Source organism: Culicoides brevitarsis, chromosome 3 (assembly GCF_036172545.1).
Source record: "Culicoides brevitarsis isolate CSIRO-B50_1 chromosome 3, AGI_CSIRO_Cbre_v1, whole genome shotgun sequence".
NCBI lineage: Eukaryota > Metazoa > Arthropoda > Insecta > Diptera > Ceratopogonidae > Culicoides > Culicoides brevitarsis.
The window spans coordinates 29,587,665-29,612,050 of record NC_087087.1 but is presented as its reverse complement, the minus strand read 5'-3'; the positions used below and the strand labels follow the sequence as shown (position 1 = coordinate 29,612,050).

Below are 24,386 nucleotides of genomic sequence, written 5' to 3'. Positions count from 1 at the left end.
ATTTTTTTAAAGAAATTTCGTCATTTTTCGCTTGTTAACAATTTCTACTCTACCGTTTATGATTAAATATTTTTATTTTAATTTTTTATAATTATACTTCTGATACTGAATTGACTGACACTCTTTATTAATAAACATTACTTATCAACGCAAAAATCCTTGAAATCATGACTAGATTTGAAACAACTCTCGTTGTTCATGTACGGTAAGAATATCGATTAATTAATTAATTTTTAACAATAAATAATTATTATTATTTTAGACTTAATTGCTAACAGGTCTTCTTCAATAAAGGTCAATTTTCATGTCACTGAATTTTTTGAAAAAAAAAATTTTTTTTTTTTGCCAATTTTCGTTGAAATAAAAGTTTCAGGCATTTTCACAATAAATGAAAGGCCAGAGAACAAGCGACGATGACGGCGAACTCAAAAAACATCGCTGAACTTCACAACACCGATACCCAAAACTTTTTCGACTATAAGTTACTGCACGGAAACTGGATCGAGACCGCCTTCTTCCTCCAGCTTTGATATGAATTTGATGACGCGTTGACTTGGATCGGTTTGCTTCGCCATGTCGATGAGGGCGAGCAATTTTTTGATGCCGATAAATACTCTGCGAAGAAATTTTTTGATAAAAATCGATTTTTTAAAAGGAAATTTTCGTCAAAACTCACTTGTGACCATGCAACTTTTTGTAAATCGTTTGGATTTCCTGCTTGGTGAAGGTGTCGCTATGTTCGAGCGTTGCCACAATGTGTTCGGGTGTCGAGAGATTCGGAACGTGCAAGACTGAAGTGAAAGCAGAGAGCATTTCCATGTCCTCCAAAACTTGTCTGAAATGGATTTTTAGTGAAAAATTAGATTTTTTTATGTTTGAAGAGCTTACCGTCGACTGCTGGTGCAGATAATTAACAATTTCTTGCCCTTTGGCGGTTGTTTCTTCAACAAGACTAACAAAGCTTGCAATGACAAGTTGGAGTAACGAGGACCAATGGGACCGTAATCGAGAAGTCGTTCAATGTTGTCGACTAAAATGCAGCTGAGAGTTGATCGGCTAGCGTCGTCGAAGATCTAAAATGAGAAAATATTGTCAGTAAAATTTTTTTCCGTAAATTTTTGAGTTTTTAACGCATTATAAATTTTTCAAATGTCAACTGGGGCAAAAATTGAAAATGTGCATTGGGATAAATGCAATTTTTTAAAAATTTCTTTATAAAATTCACATTTCAAATTGCCCTAATGCATTTTTGAAAATTCTCGACCCAATGCACATTTAAATGTTTGAGCCCAATGCACATTTTAAAGTCAATAACTTTAAATTTGCATTGGGACAAAAATTTTAAAATGTGTAATGGGACAAAATTTTAGAATATGCATAAGGGCAAAAATATAAGAAAATTATTTAGATAAATTCAGAATGTGTATTGGGTTGAAAATTGTAAAAATTGAATGAATTGTTCATTAAAAATGTACACTGGGTTCAAAACGTATGGAAATTTGTACATAGACATAAAATGTGCATTGGGATAAAGATTTAATGAAAAATTGTTAAAGAAAATTTTGTCTCAATAAAATTTTGAGATATAATTTTTGGTGGTAAAAAGTTTATAGGTCAAATATTAAAAAAAAATTTTTAAATTTATTTTCGAATTTGTTCGAATGAAAGAATATTTCTTAAAGTCTTCATCTTGATGCAATTTTCCTTTTACACAAATTTCTATTCGTTTTGAGCCCAATGCGTATTTTAATCAATCACTTCAGTCAATTTTACATTTTTAACCCAATACACATTCTATATTAATCCAAATCACTTTTTTAATTTTTTTACCCAATTCATATTTATAAATTTTGCCCCAATACACATTTAATTTTTTTGACCCAATGCAAATTTCAAAATTTTCAACCCAATGCGAATTTTAAAATTTTTAACCCAATCCACATTTTCGATTAAAAAAATTAATTTTCTTACCTTTCTGATCTGCAAACACTTGGCTGACTCAGTAAATGCAACCATATCCTCCGGCGAGCAAATCTTCACAAATGGAAAATCTGACATTTGCGCCAAACGAGCTGCCAACGCAGTCTTGCCCGCATTCGGGGGACCTTCCAACAAAATCGATACCAAGTCACAATCTGCCGATGATCGAACCTGCTCGATATAAAGTCCGCCATCCTCAAGTACATGCGACACGGGAGCTCCCCAATTAATGATGCCACGTGCCAAAAAGTGATCAAGTAACTCCGCCGCTGTACCAAATGCCGGCTTAATATCATTCTCCAAGGCATGCAAGAAATCCGCACGACAAACGAGCAATTTTTCCATCGCAGCTGGATCAACTTCGACCTTGGATGTTGCCTTAATGAGACGATTCATGGCGGTAGATTGCGCCGCACGAATCAATCCTTCGAGTTCGGCGCCACTAAAGTTCTTCGTCATCGCGGCAAGTTCCGCCGTATCGACATCCGGATTGATTTTCTTGAATTCTCGCATGCGACTGAGATGAATGTCGAGAATTTGCTTGCGCCCGGCTTCATTTGGCAAACTAATTTCCATCTGGACCTCCAATCGACCGGGACGCATAAGAGCTTCGTCGATCATGTCTTTGCGATTTGTCATGCCGATGACGAGAATGTTGTTCAATTGTTCGACGCCGTCGATTTTGGCAAGAAGCTGATTGACGACAGTGTCATGAACGCCGCCTCCCGCTCCCGCAACTGATCCACGTGCCTTGCAAATGGCATCGATCTCGTCGAAAATGATAATGTGCAAACCGCTGTTCGGGCCCAAGCGTTTTTCCTCTTCTTCCGCATCAGCGAACAAGCGACGGACATTCGCTTCTGACTCGCCCACGTATTTGTCCAAAATTTGCGGGCCATTGACGATTTTTGGCTCGCGTGCGTTTAACATCTTGCCAATTTGACGCGCCATCAAAGTTTTACCTGTACCTGGGGGACCATACAGCAAAATACCTTTGACGTGCTTGACGCCCAGCTGCTCGATAATTTCCGGCGGGAAAACTCTCGAAGCGAATGCACGACGGAAAATCGCATTAAACTCGTTATCCAAGCCGCCAATTCCCATCTTTCCGAAATCCCAATCGGGATTAATGATGCTCTGACGTACCACCTTGCCTTTCGCTTTGCCCGTGAGATTCAACGACGAACCTTCAGCTTTTTCGAAACAAACTACCGAATTGCCCAAAAGTCGTCCAAAATTCGTTTTTTTCGGTTCGACATTCGCTTGTCCGTATTGACTGGCGTCGATGGCATCAATGCTCTTGATGCAAAGTCCCAAAAGTTTCTTATCCTGGAAACTAAAAACCAAGGGTTGACCAACAGTAACTGCCAAACCGGCAAATTGCATCAAAAATTCCTTCGCCATCTGATCCGAGTCGTAAGGTTCCTGCGTAATTGTCTTCTTTTGCAGGAAATCCACTTCAATAGTGATCGAAGCAATCACTTCCGAGGTTCGCATTTCCTCGAAACGGAATGGTTTGACATCCAAATCTTGGTTAATGGATAAAGTGGCCCATTTTCGCTGCAAAAGCGAGAATCCGATGCACAAACGGGGGATTTCCGGGCAGAATTCCACGGAAAAGACAAAATGTTGCCCAGGTCCGGTCGAGACATCGATGTATTGAACGTCTTCGGAGAAGTCGACGGGATTGCAAATTGCACGATTTTTCAATGAAAGTTCGTCCGTGGGACATTTTCCGGCTTTCATGCGCTGAAAAGAGAGAGAAAAAATGGGAAAATCAATGAATGGCCTTGACACAGAGTTGCGAAATTCGATGACACGACGGGAAATATAGACATAATGAAAGATCCATTAGAAGGGTGTTGCGCATTGATTCTTTTTTGCACTTGTTTTTTTTTTCATTATGTCACGTAGGGTTGAGTGAGCACCTACCCGTGGTTTTGATGAAATCTTCAAATTTTCAATTTTTTATAAAAATTCTTTGTTTTTTCTTAATATTTGACATTTTTGAAAAAAAAATCATAATTTGAAATAATTTTTTTTAAGCTTTTTGATAAAATTTTGAAGTTTTGGAAAAAATAGTAATTAAAACGAACATATTCAAAGAAAAACTGAACGTTTCAAAGAAAAAAAAATTTTTTTTTTCAGTTTCAATTTTTTAGCAGTTTTGAGTTATAAAATGATTAAAAATGATAAATTAGAGCCTCTGACAAATTTTTATCCATTTGGAGCAAGATTTGACAAAAATTGTTTTGACACAGTTTTTGACACAGTTTTTTGATTTAGTTTTTCTCTTGATTTAGTTTTCAAATCAAAACTGTGTCAAAAAAAAATTTTTTTTTCAGTTTCAATTTTTTGGCAGTTTTGAGTTAAAAAATGATTAAAAATGATAAATTAGAGCCCTCTGACAAATTTTTATCCATTTGGAGCAAGATTTGTCAAAAATGGCTTTGACACAGTTTTTGACATAGTTTTTGACACAGTTTTGCTCTTGATTTAGTTTTCAAATCAAAACTGTGTCAAAAAAAAATTTTTTTTCAGTTTCAATTTTTTGGCAGTTTTGAGTTATAAAATGATTAAAAATGATAAATTAGAGCCCTCTGACAAATTTTTATCCATTTGGAGCAAGATTTGACAAAAATTGCTTTGACACAGTTTTTGACACAGTTTTTTGATTTAGTTTTTCTCTTGATTTAGTTTTCAAAACAAAACTATGTCAAAGAAAAATTTTTTTTTTCAGTTTCAATTTTTTGGCAGTTTTGAGTTATAAAATGATTAAAAATGATAAATTAGAGCCCTCTGACAAATTTTTATCCATTTGGAGCAAGATTTGACAAAAATGCTTTGACACAGTTTTTGACATAGTTTTTGATTTAGTTTTTCTCTTGATTTGGTTTTCAAAACAAAACTATGTCAAACAAAAATGTTTTTTTTTTCAGTTTCAATTTTTTGGCAGTTTTGAAAAAATTAAATTTAAATTTTTACGACTTTTCAATTAAAAAAATTTCCGTAATTTTTGATGAATTTAATTTTTTTATTAAATTATTTAAATTAATTTTTATTATTTTTTTTAAAAATTTTTTCAATGATTTCCATTAAATTATATTTTTTTTTTAAATTGAAACCAACAGCTGTTATTCGATTAGTTGAAATTTTCTTAACATCACGGTAGGTGCTCACTGAACCCTATCATCACACACAAAATAAATTCAAAATGCAGGCAAAATTTTAATTGATTTTTCATTTTTCTGCATTTTTTGCTACTTCCGCATCGCTTGACGTCACTTTTTCATGTCAATTATGTCGAGAGCTCATTCAAAAAGCGATGATGTGGTACTTTTGATCTCATTATCACAACAACGACACATTTCAACTTTCATTCATAAATCATGTAAACACTCCGAATTTCATTGATTATTTAAGAAAAATCCGTCGCGACACTTTAATTAATTATTCAGAAACTCACCTTTGCCATGACTGCTTATTCAACAAATGATTTAACAATTCTTTTATCACACAATTGAGAATTTTTTCGAAAAATCGATATTTTCTTCTACGACACACAAAATATTATTTTTTCTGTAATTTCTTGAAATGCGGAAAAAATGCGGATGATGCGGGATTTTTCGAAGATTTTTAAGTTTTCGAGTTGCAAGAATTTTCGGAGGTACGGATTATCGAATCTTTTTGAAGATTTTTGGGTGTTTTTGCGATTTTTAACTTTAAAAGTTGACGGAGAAGGTAATTTCCTCCCTGTTTGTAACGAATGTCAACAATACCGTAAAGTACATGATTTAAGGGAATTTAAAAATTTTTTCAGTTAACAATTCTTAAATATTTATTTTAAATAAAAGAATAATAAATTTAAAAATTAATTAAATTAAATTTTTATTTTAATTTCATTTTTTTCTGAAATATTTTAATTGTTTTTGTAAATATTTTCATATATTTTTATTTTAAAATTATTATTTTAGTGTGAAAAAATACAACTAAAACTTGTTTTAAAAAAATGTTAAAAAATTTAAGAGAAATTGTGGTCTTTTAACTTCAAAATTAGCCTTTTCTGAACATTACCGTAACGTATATGATGTAAAGAGAATAAAATTTTCTAAATTAAAATAAAACCAAAAATATGATAAATTAAGAGGAGGCTAATTTTGAAGTTAAAAGAACACAATTTCTCTAAGATTTTTTACATTTTTCATAATTTTTTTTAACAATTTAGGCAGCTCCAAATTTTTTTCGAACTTTTTGTCTCATTTCAAATAATAAAAAAAAGTTAAAATTTTTTAAAAAAATTGCCGTGTTTTGGTCTATTTCATAATTTTTCAAGAATTTAAAAAAAAATTAAAAATTTTATCATTCTTCAATTTTTGAAAATTGCTACTGTTTAAAAAAATTTTTTTTTTAAAATTTAATTTCGAAAATCAGTAATAAAAAAATTTTTTGGCAGTTTTGAAAAAATTGCACTTTTAGAAATTTTCAAAAATTTTTTTTATTGAAAAATTATTTTTCAATTTTTTAGTTGAATTGCTCTGAAATCAATTTTAAATGAGAAATTTTCAAAAATAAGAATTTGAAACAAAAAGGTGAACAAATTTTTAAATTCTCTTAGAATTATCTACTTTACGGTATTTTTTCATGTAATCTAGACAAAATTTTTTTTATTTTTTACGACCTGGGACTTTTGTTCACGCGCCTACAGAAACACGTACAACTTTCCTTGCTCATATCTCCGGAGTTTTCCATAAATTTTGAAAAAAGTTCTTCCAAAAAATATAAAACTCAAGGCCTTCTTTCGATTTTTCAAAGGTAAAAATCTTGTTACTTCACTAAAAATGTTCGTTTTTCAACAAAAACCTTTTCAATACAAGTCTTTGGCACAAGTTACAACATTTTTGTACAATTTATCACTTTCATTCGTCTCATTGCGCACTGGGCATCTGGCTTCACATTGTGCATAGGGCCAAACCAAGTACCGCATAGAATCAAAAAATCGTAAATAAGATTTATTTTTGCATAATTTTCATGATAATTTCGTTACATTTTCCGCTGAATTACCGATTTTTCGTGGGTTTATTGTTTGCCGTAGCTAATGCAAGCGAAATTTCGCGGATCGCTGCCGAAAGAAACGCAAAATAAGTGTCGAATGCGCTGTGGACGACGAACAAGCATCTTACCGAAATTCTGAAGGTTTGTATTGCGTCGACGGGAGTTTTTCCAAAAAGGCACGAGCTGCAAAGCGTGAAAAATTGCGGTTTGCGGGCTTTTTGGCGGAATTTCCTGTTAATTTGCGTGATTTTTTGCCGGTACATCGGATGCCAAGTTTATGTTTTTTTTTCTTTGTTCTATGTTTGTGTGCCGTATATGCGCTGCCTGTGTTTGTTTGATGCTACTTTACTCACTCTCTCACGACGACGACGACGACGACGTACGGGACGTATGGCAGCAAGGGAAGGTGAATGATGTCTCACGATATCAACATTATGCACGAGATGAGCGACGACGGGAACTTTTCGTCGGATCTCCTGCAGGACTACGACCAGTACGAGGAGATTGAGGACGACTCGCAGCAGCTGCTCATGCAAAATATCAACGGCAACGACGTCATTATCCTTCCGGCGACGGGAAATCTCGTCAATATCGGCAACCAGCAAATGTTTTTGTATGGCGGCGACGTTGCTCTGAGCGGCGCCGACATTTCGGGCACACTTCCGGGTCCGTCGGTGACGTCGCACAGCACATCGAAACGCCAACGAGGCAGCAACGCCAACAACGGAACGACACAAGCCGCGCAACGTGCCAAACAGAAACTCGTGAACCAGCTGATCGCGTACGAGAACACCAACGAAAACAGTCTCAATGATCTGGAGGAGGGCGAAATTACGGATCGACCGAAGATGCGATGGGAACAGAAACAAGTACAAATTAAGACGATGGACGGCGAATTTAGTGTCACGATGTGGGCATCGGGCACAGATGAGGGCGAAGACGAGGATCCCGACTACACGGAATACATGGCAGGCAAGAAAATTACGCTCGATAACAGTGCAACGCAAGTGCCGGGACTCGATTTGTCGGATCCCATGCAACTTGCGACTTTGGCGCGTCCTCGCAGTCAACCGCCCGTCCTGAAACAGTCGAAAAAGGGACAAAGTGTGGCGAGTGACAACACAAATGCCGATCGACCCATTGCTTGTCCGCACAAGGGATGCGGAAAATCCTTCCGTGATAACTCGGCGATGCGAAAACACTTGCATACTCATGGGCCGCGCGTGCACGTTTGCGGCGAATGCGGAAAATCCTTCGTTGAGAGCTCCAAACTGAAACGACATCAATTAGTACATACAGGTAAAAATAATTTTCTATGATTTTTTTTTAAATTTTATTCAAAAAAAAAACTTTTCCAGGCGAAAAACCCTTCCAATGCACGTTCGAGGGATGCGGAAAGCGATTTTCGTTAGACTTTAATTTGCGAACACATGTTCGCATTCATACAGGTAAGTAATTTTTCGATTTTTTTTTAAAATTTGTTTTTTGATTTAAAATTATAAAAAATTTTTCCCGAAAAATTATTTTAAATTTTAACTTCGAAAGAGCTTCGATTTTCAAATTTAAATTTTGTCAAAAAAAAAATTATATTTCTAAAAAAAAACAAATTTTTACTTTAAATATTTGATACATTTTCTTGAAAAACTTCAAAATTAAATTTTGTAAGAAATTTTTTTATGAAACTTTTGTTTTAAAATTTACAAAATTTATTAATTTCAATAAAATTTATTTATTTTTTTATTTTAAAATAATATTATTTTGAAAAGTTTTTCAAATTTTAATTAATTTTTTTCCTTGAGAAATTTAATTTTTCGTTAAAAAATTTAGTTCATTAGTTTTTTCCTTTAATTTTTGAAGAATTTTTTATTTTTTAATTTATTAAAAGTAAAAAATTTTTTTTTTCAAAAGCTAAAATTTCCATATTTTTTTTAAATCAATTGAATCAATCAAAAATTAATCAAAATAAATTATTAAAAAAAACCACTGTCGATTAATTTTTTTTTTTTTGTTTTCAATTTTTTTAACAAATATTTGTTTATTTGAAAATGATTTTAAAACATTTAAGCTAAAATTAAAAAAAAAAATTTTTTTTGAAAAAGTTCTTCAGTTTTTTATGAAAAATTGAAAATTTTTATAAAAAAAATTGTGAAAAATTTTAAGAATGAGCAAAAACACTTTCGATAAAATTTTTAACTCGTCATAATTATATTTTTCCACTAAAATCATCATAATTTTTAAAACTTCAAAATTTTTACTTTAAATTTTTCATTTTTTTTTCTTCTAAAGCTTAATTTTCTTAATTTTTTTGTCACAAATTTTTAAAAATAAAAAATTCTTTAAAAAATAAAGAAAAATACTAATGAACTAAATTTTTTTGACGAAAAATTTAATTTCGCAAGGAAAAAAATTAAATTTTTAAATTAGTTTTATTTAAAATTAAAATGATAAAATTCAAATAATTTATGACTGGTGTTTAATATTTTTATTGTTTTTTAAATTTAATTTAAAATTGATTTAAGAACATTTTATTTAAAAATGAAAAATTTTCAAACTTGTGATGAAAAACAATTTTAAAAATTTTATAAGAAATTGAAAATTTTTTTTAAATAAATTCCTTAAAAATTTATTTAATACAAATACATGAAAAATTTCAATTTATTTTTATTTTTTATTTTATTTAATTATTATTATTATTTTTTGATGAATGTTTCGTCAAAATTGTAATTTTTCTATTAAAACTTATTATATTTTGCCTTTAAAAAAATTATTATTCAATTTTTTTCATTTTTAAGACTTCAAAGTCTTCAACTTTAAATTATTAAAAAAATTTTTTTTCAAAAGCAATTTTTCCTCAATTTTTTTTTGCTTTAAAAAATCAGTTGATAAAATAAATTTTTTAAAAACTTACCAAAAATTCAACTTAAATTTCCAATTTTTCAGGTGATCGTCCCTATGTCTGTCCCTTCGAGAACTGCAACAAGAAATTTGCGCAATCCACCAACTTGAAATCTCACATTTTAACGCATGCCAAACCAAAAAAGGGTCAGCAGCAACAACAACAGGCACTCGCTAACCAACAGCAGCAACAGGCACTTCTGAATCAAGCGCAATTGCAGCAGCAACAACAACAACAACAAGAGTCATTGTCTGCCGCAACGTTTGCCAATAACCGAACCACCAATGCAAATTTCCTCCAAATTCCCGATACGACACAGCAATACATCAAATTAGAGTCCGTTGATAATCTGGATCAGCATTTGGATGATCAGCGATTCGTTTTATATACCGACTAGAATTCTAAGCCACGCGAACCCACACAAGAGATTGTCAAACCATCCGCTGGAAATGGTTGTCTTTCAAATTTTTCCCCTTTTTTTGGTTTTTGAAGTCTATCTAGAAGAGAAAAAAAATGTGAAATGAAGTTGAAATCTTAGAAGTAGATGCTTTTCTTCCCAACTTTGATGATTAAATCACATCAAAGAAATATTTTTTTTAAGGCAAATCTCGCGGATTTTTTTTCCTTCGTATTTTTGTGACTTGCTTTACTACTTATAAACGATTTTTATCAATTAGTATACCTTTTTTCTTCAATCATATCTTAAATATCCTATAAATAACGAAAATACGTGTAAGTAAGAGAAGTACATAATAGTCTGATAGAAAACAAAAAATTAGCTTTAGTTTTGTGAACTCGTTTAAAATATAATTTTATTTTTAGAAAAAAGCGCCAAGAAATCGAAATACAAAAAAAAAAAGATTTTAATTTAAAAATAAGATTTGACTGTAAAATCTCTGTATCCTCCACTTTTTATTAGTTTTAAGCATAATAATTAATAGTTATAGTCCTACTATGAATAATTTTGCATTTACCGAAAAAGTTATTATTTAAAAAAAAAATTACTTAAGATTTTACTTTTTTTTTGTTTTGTCAAAAGCGAGCGTTTGTTCGTCGAATTTAAGCAAAAAAGAAAAAAAAATATTGCATTTGTAAATTGAATTTAGGAAATTAATGTCTATACATACGAAACTATTGATTTTAATTTTAGCGTTGTTTTAAGGAGTATTTTAGATTTTATCTGGGGAATCTCGCAAAAAATCAATAAAAAAAGGAGATTCTTCAATTTGAGCACACACAAAAAAAAAGAACAAGAGTTTCGAAAAAGAAATTAGTAATAAATACAAAACCAACCTATAGCAAGTAATAATTGATGTCGTTAGGTATTAAGATTATGGACTATTTTTTCAACATGAAATAATAAATATTCTTGAATTTTTATAAAAAATAATATTTTTTATTTTTTTCGTCAAATATCGACCTAATATGAGCAGAAATCATCTTTAGAATGAATATTTATTCAATTTTAGGCTTAAAACTGGTCAAAAAATGACATGTAAAAAAATCAGCGTTTTTACTTCCAAACGCTGATTTTTTTGTTTCGTCAAATATCGACCCAATATGAACAGAAATCATCTTTAGAATGAATATTTATTCAATTTTAGGCTTAAAACTGGTCAAAAAATGACATGTAAAAAAATCAGCGTTTTTACTTCCAAACGCTGATTTTTTTGTTTCGTCAAATATCGACCCAATATGAACAGAAATCATCTTTAGAATGAATATTTATTCAATTTTAGGCTTAAAACTGGTCAAAAAATGACATGTAAAAAAATCAGCGTTTTTACTTCCAAACTCTGATTTTTTTGTTTCGTCAAATATCGACCCAATATGAACAGAAATCATCTTTAGAATGAATATTTATTCAATTTTAGGCTTAAAACTGGTCAAAAAATGACATGTAAAAAAATCAGAGTTTGAACCTCCAAACTCTGATTTTTTTGTTTCGTCAAATATCGACCCAATATGAACAAAAATCATCTTTAGAATGAATATTTATTCAATTTTAGGCTTAAAACTGGTCAAAAAATGACATGTAAAAAAATCAGCGTTTTTACTTCCAAACGCTGATTTTTTTGTTTCGTCAAATATCGACCCAATATGAACAAAAATCATCTTTAGAATGAATATTTATTCAATTTTAGGCTTAAAACTGGTCAAAAAATGACATGTAAAAAAATCAGCGTTTTTACTTCCAAACGCTGATTTTTTTGTTTCGTCAAATATCGACCCAATATGATCAAAAATCATCTTTAGAATGAATATTTATTCAATTTTAGGCTTAAAACTGGTCAAAAAATGACATGTAAAAAAATCAGCGTTTTTACTTCCAAACGCTGATTTTTTTGTTTCGTCAAATATCGACCCAATATGAACAAAAATCATCTTTAGAATGAATATTTATTCAATTTTAGGCTTAAAACTGGTCAAAAAATGACTTCCAAAAAAAAATCATTTATTCAATTTTAGGCTTAAAATGTTTTTACTCCAAACGCTGATTTTTTTGTTTCGTCAAATATCGACCCAATATGAACAAAAATCATCTTTAGAATGAATATTTATTCAATTTTAGGCTTAAAACTGGTCAAAAAATGACATGTAAAAAAATCAGCGTTTTTACTTCCAAACGCTGATTTTTTTGTTTCGTCAAATATCGACCCAATATGAACAAAAATCATCTTTAGAATGAATATTTATTCAATTTTAGGCTTAAAACTGGTCAAAAAATGACATGTAAAAAAATCAGCGTTTTTACTTCCAAACGCTGATTTTTTTGTTTCGTCAAATATCGACCCAATATGAACAAAAATCATCTTTAGAATGAATATTTATTCAATTTTAGGCTTAAAACTGGTCAAAAAATGACATGTAAAAAAATCAGCGTTTTTACTTCCAAACGCTGATTTTTTTGTTTCGTCAAATATCGACCCAATATGAACAAAAATCATCTTTAGAATGAATATTTATTCAATTTTAGGCTTAAAACTGGTCAAAAAATGACATGTAAAAAAATCAGAGTTTTTACTTCCAAACGCTGATTTTTTTGTTTCGTCAAATATCGACCCAATATGAACAAAAATCATCTTTAGAATGAATATTTATTCAATTTTAGGCTTAAAACTGGTCAAAAAATGACATGTAAAAAAATCAGCGTTTTTACTTCCAAACGCTGATTTTTTTGTTTCGTCAAATATCGACCCAATATGAACAAAAATCATCTTTAGAATGAATATTTATTCAATTTTAGGCTTAAAAGTGATCAAAAAATGACATGTAAAAAAATCAGCGTTTTTACTTCCAAACGCTGATTTTTTTGTTTCGTCAAATATCGACCCAATATGAACAAAAATCATCTTTAGAATGAATATTTATTCAATTTTAGGCTTAAAACTGGTCAAAAAATGACTTATAAAAAAATCAGAGTTTGAACCACCAAGCTCTGATTTTTTTGTTTCGTCAAATATCGACCCAATATGAACAGAAATGAACTTTAGAATGAATATTTATGCAATTTTAGGCTTAAAACTGGTCAAAAAATGACTTGTAAAAAAATCAGCGTTTTTACTTCCAAACGCTGATTTTTTTGTTTCGTCAAATATCGCAATATGAACAAAAATCATCTTTAGAATGAATATTTATTCAATTTTAGGCTTAAAACTGATCAAAAAATGACTTGTTAAAATTATCAGCGTTTGAACTTCCAAACGCTGATTTTTTTTTTTTTCGACCCAATATGAACAAAAATTCTTTAGAATGAATATTTATTCAATTTTAGGCTTAAAAACTTCCAAATGATTTTTTTGTTTGTCAAATATCGACCCAATATGAACAAAAATCATCTTTAGAATGAATATTTATTCAATTTTAGGCTTAAAACTGGTCAAAAAATGACATGTAAAAAAATCAGCGTTTTTACTTCCAAACGCTGATTTTTTTGTTTCGTCAAATATCGACCCAATATGAACAAAAATCATCTTTAGAATGAATATTTATTCAATTTTAGGCTTAAAACTGGTCAAAAAATTACTTGTAAAAAAATCAGAGTTTGACTCTCCAAACTCTGATTTTTTTGTTTCGTCAAATATCGACCCAATATGAACAAAAATGAACTTTAGAATGAATATTTATTCAATTTTAGGCTTAAAACTGATCAAAAAATGACATCAGCGTTTGTACTTCCAAACGCTGATTTTTTTGTTTCGTCAAATATCGACCCAATATGAACAGAAATCATCTTTAGAATGAATATTTATTCAATTTTAGGCTTAAAACTGATCAAAAAATGACATGTAAAAAAATCAGCGTTTTTACTTCCAAACTCTGATTTTTTTGTTTCGTCAAATATCGACCCAATATGAACAAAAAAAATTTTTAGAATATTTATTTATTTAATTTTAGGCTTAAAACTGGTCAAAAAATGACATGTAAAAAAATCAGCGTTTTTACTTCCAAACGCTGATTTTTTTGTTTCGTCAAATATCGACCCAATATGAACAAAAATCATCTTTAGAATGAATATTTATTCAATTTTAGGCTTAAAAGTGATCAAAAAATGACTTGTAAAAAAATCAGCGTTTTTACTTCCAAACTCTGATTTTTTTGTTTCGTCAAATATCGACCCAATATGAACAAAAATCATCTTTAGAATGAATATTTATTCAATTTTAGGCTTAAAAGTGATCAAAAAATGACTTGCAAAAAAATCAGAGTTTGAACTTCCAAACTCTGATTTTTTTGTTTCGTCAAATATCGACCCAATATGAACAAAAATCATCTTTAGAATGAATATTTATTCAATTTTAGGCTTAAAAGTGATCAAAAAATGACTTGCAAAAAAAATCAGAGTTTTTACTTCCAAACTCTGATTTTTTTGTTTCGTCAAATATCGACCCAATATGAACAAAAATCATCTTTAGAATGAATATTTATTCAATTTTAGGCTTAAAACTGGTCAAAAAATGACATGTAAAAAAATCTTCCAAACGCTGATTTTTTTGTTTCATCAAATATCGACCCAATATGAACAAAAATCATCTTTAGAATGAATATTTATTCAATTTTAGGCTTAAAAGTGATCAAAAAATGACATGTAAAAAAATCAGCGTTTTTACTTCCAAACGCTGATTTTTTTGTTTCGTCAAATATCGACCCAATATGAACAAAAATCATCTTTAGAATGAATATTTATTCAATTTTAGGCTTAAAACTGGTCGACCCAATATGAACAAAAATCATCTTTAGAATGAATATTTATTCAATTTTAGGCTTAAAACTGGTCAAAAAATGACATGTAAAAAAATCAGCGTTTTTACTTCCAAACGCTGATTTTTTTGTTTCGTCAAATATCGACCCAATATGAACAAAAATCATCTTTAGAATGAATATTTATTCAATTTTAGGCTTAAAACTGGTCAAAAAATGACATGTAAAAAAATCAGCGTTTTTACTTCCAAACGCTGATTTTTTTGTTTCGTCAAATATCGACCCAATATGAACAAAAATCATCTTTAGAATGAATATTTATTCAATTTTAGGCTTAAAACTGGTCAAAAAATTTGTAAAAAAATCAGCGTTTTTACTTCCAAACGCTGATTTTTTTGTTTCGTCAAAAAAATATGAACAAAAATCATCTTTAGAATGAATATTTAATCAATTTTAGGCTTCGTCAAATAAATCAAAAAATGACCCAATATGATCAGAAATCATCTTTAGAATAAATATTTATTCAATTTTAGGCTTAAAACTAGTCAAAAAATGACATGTTTCGTCAAATATCGACCCAATATGAACAAAAATCATCTTTAGAATGAATATTTATTCAATTTTAGGCTTAAAACTGGTCAAAAAATGACATGTAAAAAAATCAGCGTTTTTACTTCCAAACGCTGATTTTTTTGTTTCGTCAAATATCGACCCAATATGAACAAAAATCATCTTTAGAATGAATATTTATTCAATTTTAGGCTTAAAACTGTTCAAAAAATGACATGTAAAAAAATCAGCGTTTTTACTTCCAAACGCTGATTTTTTTGTTTCGTCAAATATTATAAACAAAAATCATCTTTAGAATGAATATTTATTCAATTTTAGGCTTAAAATCAAAAAATGACATGTAAAAAAATCAGCGTTTTTACTTCCAAACGCTGATTTTTTTGTTTCGTCAAATATCGACCCAATATGAACTAAAATCAACTTTAGAATGAATATTTATTCAATTTTAGGCTTAAAAGTGATCAAAAAATGACATGTAAAAAAATCAGCGTTTTTACTTCCAAACGCTGATTTTTTTGTTTCGTCAAATATCGACCCAATATGAACAAAAATCATCTTTAGAATGAATATTTATTCAATTTTAGGCTTAAAACTGGTCAAAAAATGTCATGTCGACATTGGGTCATATCGACCCAATATGAACAAAAATCATCTTTAGAATGAATATTTATTCAATTTTAGGCTTAAAACTGGTCAAAAAAATCAGCGTTTTTACTTCCAAACGCTGATTTTTTTGTTTCGTCAAATATCGACCCAATATGAACAAAAATCATCTTTAGAATGAATATTTATTCAATTTTAGGCTTAAAACTGGTCAAAAAATGACATGTAAAAAAATCAGCGTTTTTACTTCCAAACGCTGATTTTTTTGTTTCGTCAAATATCGACCAAATATGAACAAAAATCATCTTTAGAATGAATATTTATTTAATTTTAGGCTTAAAAGTGATCAAAAAATGACATGTAAAAAAATCAGCGTTTTTACTTCCAAACGCTGATTTTTTTGTTTCGTCAAATATCGACCCAATATGAACAAAAATCATCTTTAGAATGAATATTTATTCAATTTTAGGCTTAAAAGTGATCAAAAAATGACATGTAAAAAAATCAAAAACGCTGATTTTCAAAAAAATTCCCTTAAAAAAAAAATATGAACAAAAAAAATCTTTAGAAAATATTTATTCAATTTTAGGCTTAAAAGTGATGTTTGTAAAAAAATCAGCGTTTTACTTCCAAACGCTGATTTTTTTGTTTCGTCAAATATCGACCCAATATGAACAAAAATCATCTTTAGAATGAATATTTATTCAATTTTTTAAAACTGGTCAAAAAAATGTAAAAAAATCAGCGTTTTTACTTCCAAACTGATTTTTTTGTTTCGTCAAATATCGACCCAATATAAAACTTTAGAATGAATAAAAGTTAAATGAATATTTATTCAATTTTAGGCTTTTTAAAAAAATCAGCGTTTTTACTTCCAAACGCTGATTTTTTTGTTTCGTCAAATATCGAAATATGAACAAAAATCATCTTTAGAATGAATATTTATTCAATTTTAGGCTTAAAAGTGATCAAAAAATGACATGTAAAAAAATCAGCGTTTTTACTTCCAAACGCTGATTTTTTTGTTACGTCAAATATCGACCCAATATGAACAGAAATCATCTTTAGAATGAATATTTATTCAATTTTAGGCTTAAAAGTGATCAAAAAATGACTTGCAAAAAAATCAGAGTTTCAATATGAACAAAAATCATCTTTAGAATGAATATTTATTCAATTTTAGGCTTAAAAGTGATCAAAAAATGACATGTAAAAAAATCAGCGTTTTTACTTCCAAACGCTGATTTTTTTGTTTCGTCAAATATCGACCCAATATGAACAGAAATCATCTTTAGAATGAATATTTATTCAATTTTAGGCTTAAAACTTATCAAAAAATGACATGTAAAAAAATCAGCGTTTTTACTTCCAAACGCTGATTTTTTTGTTTCGTCAAATATCGACCCAATATGAACAAAAATCATCTTTAGAATGAATATTTATTCAATTTTAGGCTTAAAACTGATCAAAAAATGACATGTAAAAAAATCAGCGTTTTTACTTCCAAACGCTGATTTTTTTGTTTCGTCAAATATCGACCCAATATGAACAAAAATCATCTTTAGAATGAATAATTCAATTTTAGGCTTAAAAGTGATCAAAAAATGACATGTAAAAAAATCAGCGTTTTTACTTCCAAACGCTGATTTTTTTGTTTCGTCAAATATCGACCCAATATGAACAAAAATCATCTTTAGAATGAATATTTATTCAATTTTAGGCTTAAAACTGATCAAAAAATGACATGTAAAAAAATCAGCGTTTTTACTTCCAAAATTTTTTTGTTTCGTCAAATATCGACCCAATATGAACAAAAATCATCTTTAGAATGAATATTTATTCAATTTTAGGCTTAAAACTGATCAAAAAATGACATGTAAAAAAATCAGCGTTTTTACTTCCAAACGCTGATTTTTTTGTTTCGTCAAATATCGACCCAATATGAACAGAAATCATCTTTAGAATGAATATTTATTCAATTTTAGGCTTAAAACTGGTCAAAAAATGACATGTAAAAAAATCAGCGTTTTTACTTCCAAACGCTGATTTTTTTGTTTCGTCAAATATCGACCCAATATGAACAAAAATCATCTTTAGAATGAATATTTATTCAATTTTAGGCTTAAAACTGGTCAAAAAATGACTTGTTAAATTTATCAGCGTTTGAACTTCCAAACTCTGATTTTTTTGTTTCGTCAAATATCGACCCAATATGAACAGAAATCATCTTTAGAATGAATATTTATTCAATTTTAGGCTTAAAACTGGTCAAAAAATGACATGTAAAAAAATCAGCGTTTTTACTTCCAAACGCTGATTTTTTTGTTTCGTCAAATATCGACCCAATATGAACAAAAATCATCTTTAGAATGAATATTTATTCAATTTTAGGCTTAAAACTGATCAAAAAATGACTTGTAAAAAAATCAGCGTTTTTACTTCCAAACTCTGATTTTTTTGTTTCGTCAAATATCGACCCAATATGAACAAAAATCATCTTTAGAATGAATATTTATTCAATTTTAGGCTTAAAACTGGTCAAAAAATGACTTGTAAAAAAATCAGCGTTTTTACTTCCAAACGCTGATTTTTTTGTTTCGTCAAATATCGACCCAATATGAACAAAAATCATCTTTAGAATGAATATTTATTCAATTTTAGACTTAAAAGTGATCAAATATCGACCCAATATGAACAAAAATCATCTTTAGAATGAATATTTATTCAATTTTAGGCTTAAAAGTGATCAAAAAATGACTTGCAAAAAAATCGTTTTTACCTCCAAACTCTGATTTTTTTGTTTCGTCAAAAATAGACCTAATATGAACAAAAATCATCTTTAGAATGAATATTTATTCAATTTTAGGCTTAAAACTGGTCAAAAAATGACTTGCAAAAAAATCAGAGTTTGAACCTCCAAACTCTGATTTTTTTGTTTCGTCAAATATCGACCCAATATGAACAAAAATCATCTTTAGAATGAATATTTATTCAATTTTAGGCTTAAAAGTGATCAAAAAATGACATGTAAAAAATCAGCGTTTTTACCTCCAAACTCTGATTTTTTTGTTTCGTCAAATATCGACCCAATATGAACAAAAATCATCTTTAGAATGAATATTTATTCAATTTTAGGCTTAAAAGTGATCAAAAAATGACATGTAAAAAAATCAGCGTTTTTACTTCCAAACGCTGATTTTTTTGTTTCGTCAAATATCGACCCAATATGAACAGAAATCATCTTTAGAATGAATATTTATTCAATTTTAGGCTTAAAACTGGTCAAAAAATGACATGTAAAAAAATCAGCGTTTTTACTTCCAAACGCTGATTTTTTTGTTTCGTCAAATATCGACCCAATATGAACAGAAATCATCTTTAGAATGAATATTTATTCAATTTTAGGCTTAAAACTGGTCAAAAAATGACATGTAAAAAAATCAGCGTTTTTACTTCCAAACGCTGATTTTTTTGTTTCGTCAAATATCGACCCAATATGAACAAAAATCATCTTTAGAATGAATATTTATTCAATTTTAGGCTTAAAAGTAAAAAAATCAGCGTTTTTACTTCCAAACTCTGATTTTTTTGTTTCGTCAAATATCGACCCAATATGAACAAAAATCATCTTTAGAATGAATATTTATTCAATTTTAGGCTTAAAACTGGTCAAAAAATGACATGTAAAAAAATCAGCGTTTTTACTTCCAAACGCTGATTTTTTTGTTTCGTCAAATATCGACCCAATATGAACAAAAATCATCTTTAGAATGAATATTTATTCAATTTTAGGCTTAAAACTGGTCAAAAAATGACATGTAAAAAAATCAGCGTTTTTACTTCCAAACGCTGATTTTTTTGTTTCGTCAAATATCGACCCAATATGAACAAAAATCATCTTTAGAATGAATATTTATTCAATTTTAGGCTTAAAACTGGTCAAAAAATGACTTGCAAAAAAAATCAGCGTTTGAACCTCCAAACTCTGATTTTTTTGTTTCGTCAAATATCGACCCAATATGAACAAAAATCATCTTTAGAATGAATATTTATTCAATTTTAGGCTTAAAACTGATCAAAAAATGACTTGCAAAAAAAATCAGAGTTTGAACCTCCAAACTCTGATTTTTTTGTTTCGTCAAATATCGACCCAATATGAACAAAAATCATCTTTAGAATGAATATTTATTCAATTTTAGGCTTAAAAGTGATCAAAAAATGACATGTAAAAAAATCAGCGTTTTTACATCCAAACTCTGATTTTTTTGTTTCGTCAAATATCGACCCAATATGAACAAAAATCATCTTTAGAATGAATATTTATTCAATTTTAGGCTTAAAAGTGATCAAAAAATGACTTGCAAAAAAAAAATCAGCGTTTTTACTTCCAAACGCTGATTTTTTTGTTTCGTCAAATATCGACCCAATATGAACAAAAATCATCTTTAGAATGAATATTTATTCAATTTTAGGCTTAAAACTGGTCAAAAAATGACTTGTAAAAAAATCAGAGTTTGAACCTCCAAACTCTGATTTTTTTGTTTCGTCAAATATCGACCCAATATGAACAAAAATCATCTTTAGAATGAATATTTATTCAATTTTAGGCTTAAAACTGATCAAAAAATGACTTGCAAAAAAATCAGAGTTTGAACCTCCAAACTCTGATTTTTTTGTTTCGTCAAATATCGACCCAATATGATCAAAAATCATCTTTAGAATGAATATTTATTCAATTTTAGGCTTAAAACTGATCAAAAAATGACATGTAAAAAAATCAGCGTTTTTACTTCCAAACGCTGATTTTTTTGTTTCGTCAAATATCGACCCAATATGAACAAAAATCATCTTTAGAATGAATATTTATTCAATTTTAGGCTTAAAACTGGTCAAAAAATGACATGTAAAAAAATCAGCGTTTTTACTTCCAAACGCTGATTTTTTTGTTTCGTCAAATATCGACCCAATATGAACAAAAATCATCTTTAGAATGAATATTTATTCAATTTTAGGCTTAAAACTGGTCAAAAAATGACTTGCAAAAAAAATCAGAGTTTGAACCTCCAAACTCTGATTTTTTTGTTTCGTCAAAAATCGACCCAATATGAACAAAAATCATCTTTAGAATGAATATTTATTCAATTTTAGGCTTAAAAGTGATCAAAAAATAACTTGCAAAAAAATCAGAGTTTGAACCTCCAAACTCTGATCAAATATCGACCCAATATGATCAAAAATCATCTTTAGAATGAATATTTATTCAATTTTAGGCTTAAAAGTGATCAAAAAATGACATGTAAAAAAATCAGCGTTTTTACTTCCAAACGCTGATTTTTTTGTTTCGTCAAATATCGACCCAATATGAACAGAAATCATCTTTAGAATGAATATTTATTCAATTTTAGGCTTAAAAGTGATCAAAAAATGACATGTAAAAAAATCAGCGTTTTTACTTTCTGATTTTTTTGTTTCGTCAAATATCGACCCAATATGAACAAAAATCATCTTTAGAATGAATATTTATTCAATTTTAGGCTTAAAAGTGATCAAAAAATGACTTGCAAAAAAAATCAGAGTTTGAACCTCCAAACGCTGATTTTTTTGTTTCGTCAAATATCGACCCAATATGAACAAAAATCATCTTTAGAATGAATATTTATTCAATTTTAGGCTTAAAACTGGTCAAAAAATGACTTGTAAAAAAAATCAGCGTTTGAACCTCCAAACTCTGATTTTTTTGTTTCGTCAAATATCGACCCAATATGAACAAAAATCATCTTTAGAATGAATATTTATTCAATTTTAGGCTTAAAACTGGTCAAAAAATGACATGTAAAAAAATCAGCGTTTTTACTTCCAAACGCTGATTTTTTTGTTTCGTCAAATATCGACCCAATATGAACAAAAATCATCTTTAGAATGAATATTTATTCAATTTTAGGCTTAAAACTGGTCAAAAAATGACATGTAAAAAAATCAGCGTTTTTACTTCCAAACTCTGATTTTTTTGTTTCGTCAAATATCGACCCAATATGAACAAAAATCATCTTTAGAATGAATATTTATTCAATTTTAGGCTTAAAACTGGTCAAAAAATGACATGTAAAAAAATCAGCGTTTTTACTTCCAAACGCTGATTTTTTTGTTTCGTCAAATATCGACCCAATATGAACAAAAATCATCTTTAGAATGAATATTTATTCAATTTTAGGCTTAAAACTGATCAAAAAATGACATGTAAAAAAATCAGCGTTTTTACTTCCAAACGCTGATTTTTTTGTTTCGTCAAATATCGACCCAATATGAACAAAAATCATCTTTAGAATGAATATTTATTCAATTTTAGGCTTAAAACTGGTCAAAAAATGACATGTAAAAAAATCAGCGTTTTTACTTCCAAACGCTGATTTTTTTGTTTCGTCAAATATCGACCCAATATGAACAAAAATCATCTTTAGAATGAATATTTATTCAATTTTAGGCTTAAAACTGGTCAAAAAATGACATGTAAAAAAATCAGCGTTTTTACTTCCAAACGCTGATTTTTTTGTTTCGTCAAATATCGACCCAATATGAACAAAAATCATCTTTAGAATGAATATTTATTCAATTTTAGGCTTAAAACTGGTCAAAAAATGACATGTAAAAAAATCAGCGTTTTTACTTCCAAACGCTGATTTTTTTGTTTCGTCAAATATCGACCCAATATGATCAAAAATCATCTTTAGAATGAATATTTATTCAATTTTAGGCTTAAAACTGGTCAAAAAATGACATGTAAAAAAATCAGCGTTTTTACTTCCAAACGCTGATTTTTTTGTTTCGTCAAATATCGACCCAATATGAACAAAAATCATCTTTAGAATGAATATTTATTCAATTTTAGGCTTAAAACTGGTCAAAAAATGACATGTAAAAAAATCAGCGTTTTTACTTCCAAACGCTGATTTTTTTGTTTCGTCAAATATCGACCCAATATGAACAAAAATCATCTTTAGAATGAATATTTATTCAATTTTAGGCTTAAAACTGGTCAAAAAATGACATGTAAAAAAATCAGCGTTTTTACTTCCAAACGCTGATTTTTTTGTTTCGTCAAATATCGACCCAATATGAACAAAAATCATCTTTAGAATGAATATTTATTCAATTTTAGGCTTAAAACTGGTCAAAAAATGACATGTAAAAAAATCAGCGTTTTTACTTCCAAACGCTGATTTTTTTATTTCGTCAAATATCGACCCAATATGAACAAAAATCATCTTTAGAATGAATATTTATTCAATTTTAGGCTTAAAACTGGTCAAAAAATGACATGTAAAAAAATCAGCGTTTTTACTTCCAAACGCTGATTTTTTTGTTTCATCAAATTTCGACCCAATATGATCAAAAATCATCTTTAGAATGAATATTTATTCAATTTTAGGCTTAAAACTGGTCAAAAAATGACATGTAAAAAAATCAGCGTTTTTACTTCCAAACGCTGATTTTTTTGTTTCGTCAAATATCGACCCAATATGAACAGAAATCCACTTTAGAACGACTTTTTATTCAATTCTAAGCGAAAATAAAAATAAGGCCGCTCCCATTTTTGTTGATCTTTTTCCATAGTTTTTAAGAAATTTTCAAAAAAAAATTTATGTCAAAAACAAAATTTATCATGAATTTTCTTCTCTAAAAATATTTAAAAAAAAATTATTTTTCAAAAATTTTTTTTTTATGAAATTTTTAACTTGAAATACTTTGAGATCAATTTTCAACTGTCAAATATCAATGTAAATACCATAAAAATACTAAAAACTCATAAGGGCCAAAATTTGTAAAAACAAAAGGTTTGCAGCGGCCTTATTAACGGAAAATATTTAAAAAATCAAACGAGACGAATGAAAGTGATAATTACCATTTTAACCGATATTTGAGACGAATAAAAATGACAAATCCCCGCACATCCGTTTTGGCGGCGCTCTTTTCATTCCGGAAACTCCCGTACAGCTCCATACATGCCTCACAGCCAGTACGAGACATACGCAAAAAAAAACTGAAGCCCAAATGCCAGTTGGGACCCCAACCCATGTATCAATCA

General features: G+C 29.1%; 2 protein-coding genes across 2 annotated transcripts; one reads left to right on the top strand and one right to left on the bottom strand.

Moving 5' to 3' along the window:
- Positions 1-50: 50 nt before the first annotated feature.
- On the bottom strand, positions 51-5,738 carry LOC134834003 (vesicle-fusing ATPase 1-like). The gene is made up of 5 exons (XM_063848513.1): positions 5,447-5,738; positions 1,972-3,729; positions 889-1,073; positions 677-835; positions 51-615 (listed from the first exon to the last, which is right to left on the bottom strand). Exons 1-5 carry the CDS (start codon positions 5,453-5,455, stop codon positions 483-485), a joined length of 2,244 nt encoding a protein of 747 aa, XP_063704583.1. The 5' UTR covers positions 5,456-5,738; the 3' UTR covers positions 51-482.
- Positions 5,739-6,954: 1,216 nt separating this feature from the next.
- Positions 6,955-11,273, top strand: LOC134834000 (transcription factor YY2-like). The gene is made up of 4 exons (XM_063848510.1): positions 6,955-7,173; positions 7,430-8,331; positions 8,391-8,480; positions 9,973-11,273. Exons 2-4 carry the CDS (start codon positions 7,443-7,445, stop codon positions 10,323-10,325), a joined length of 1,332 nt encoding a protein of 443 aa, XP_063704580.1. The 5' UTR covers positions 6,955-7,173; positions 7,430-7,442; the 3' UTR covers positions 10,326-11,273.
- Positions 11,274-24,386: the final 13,113 nt, after the last annotated feature.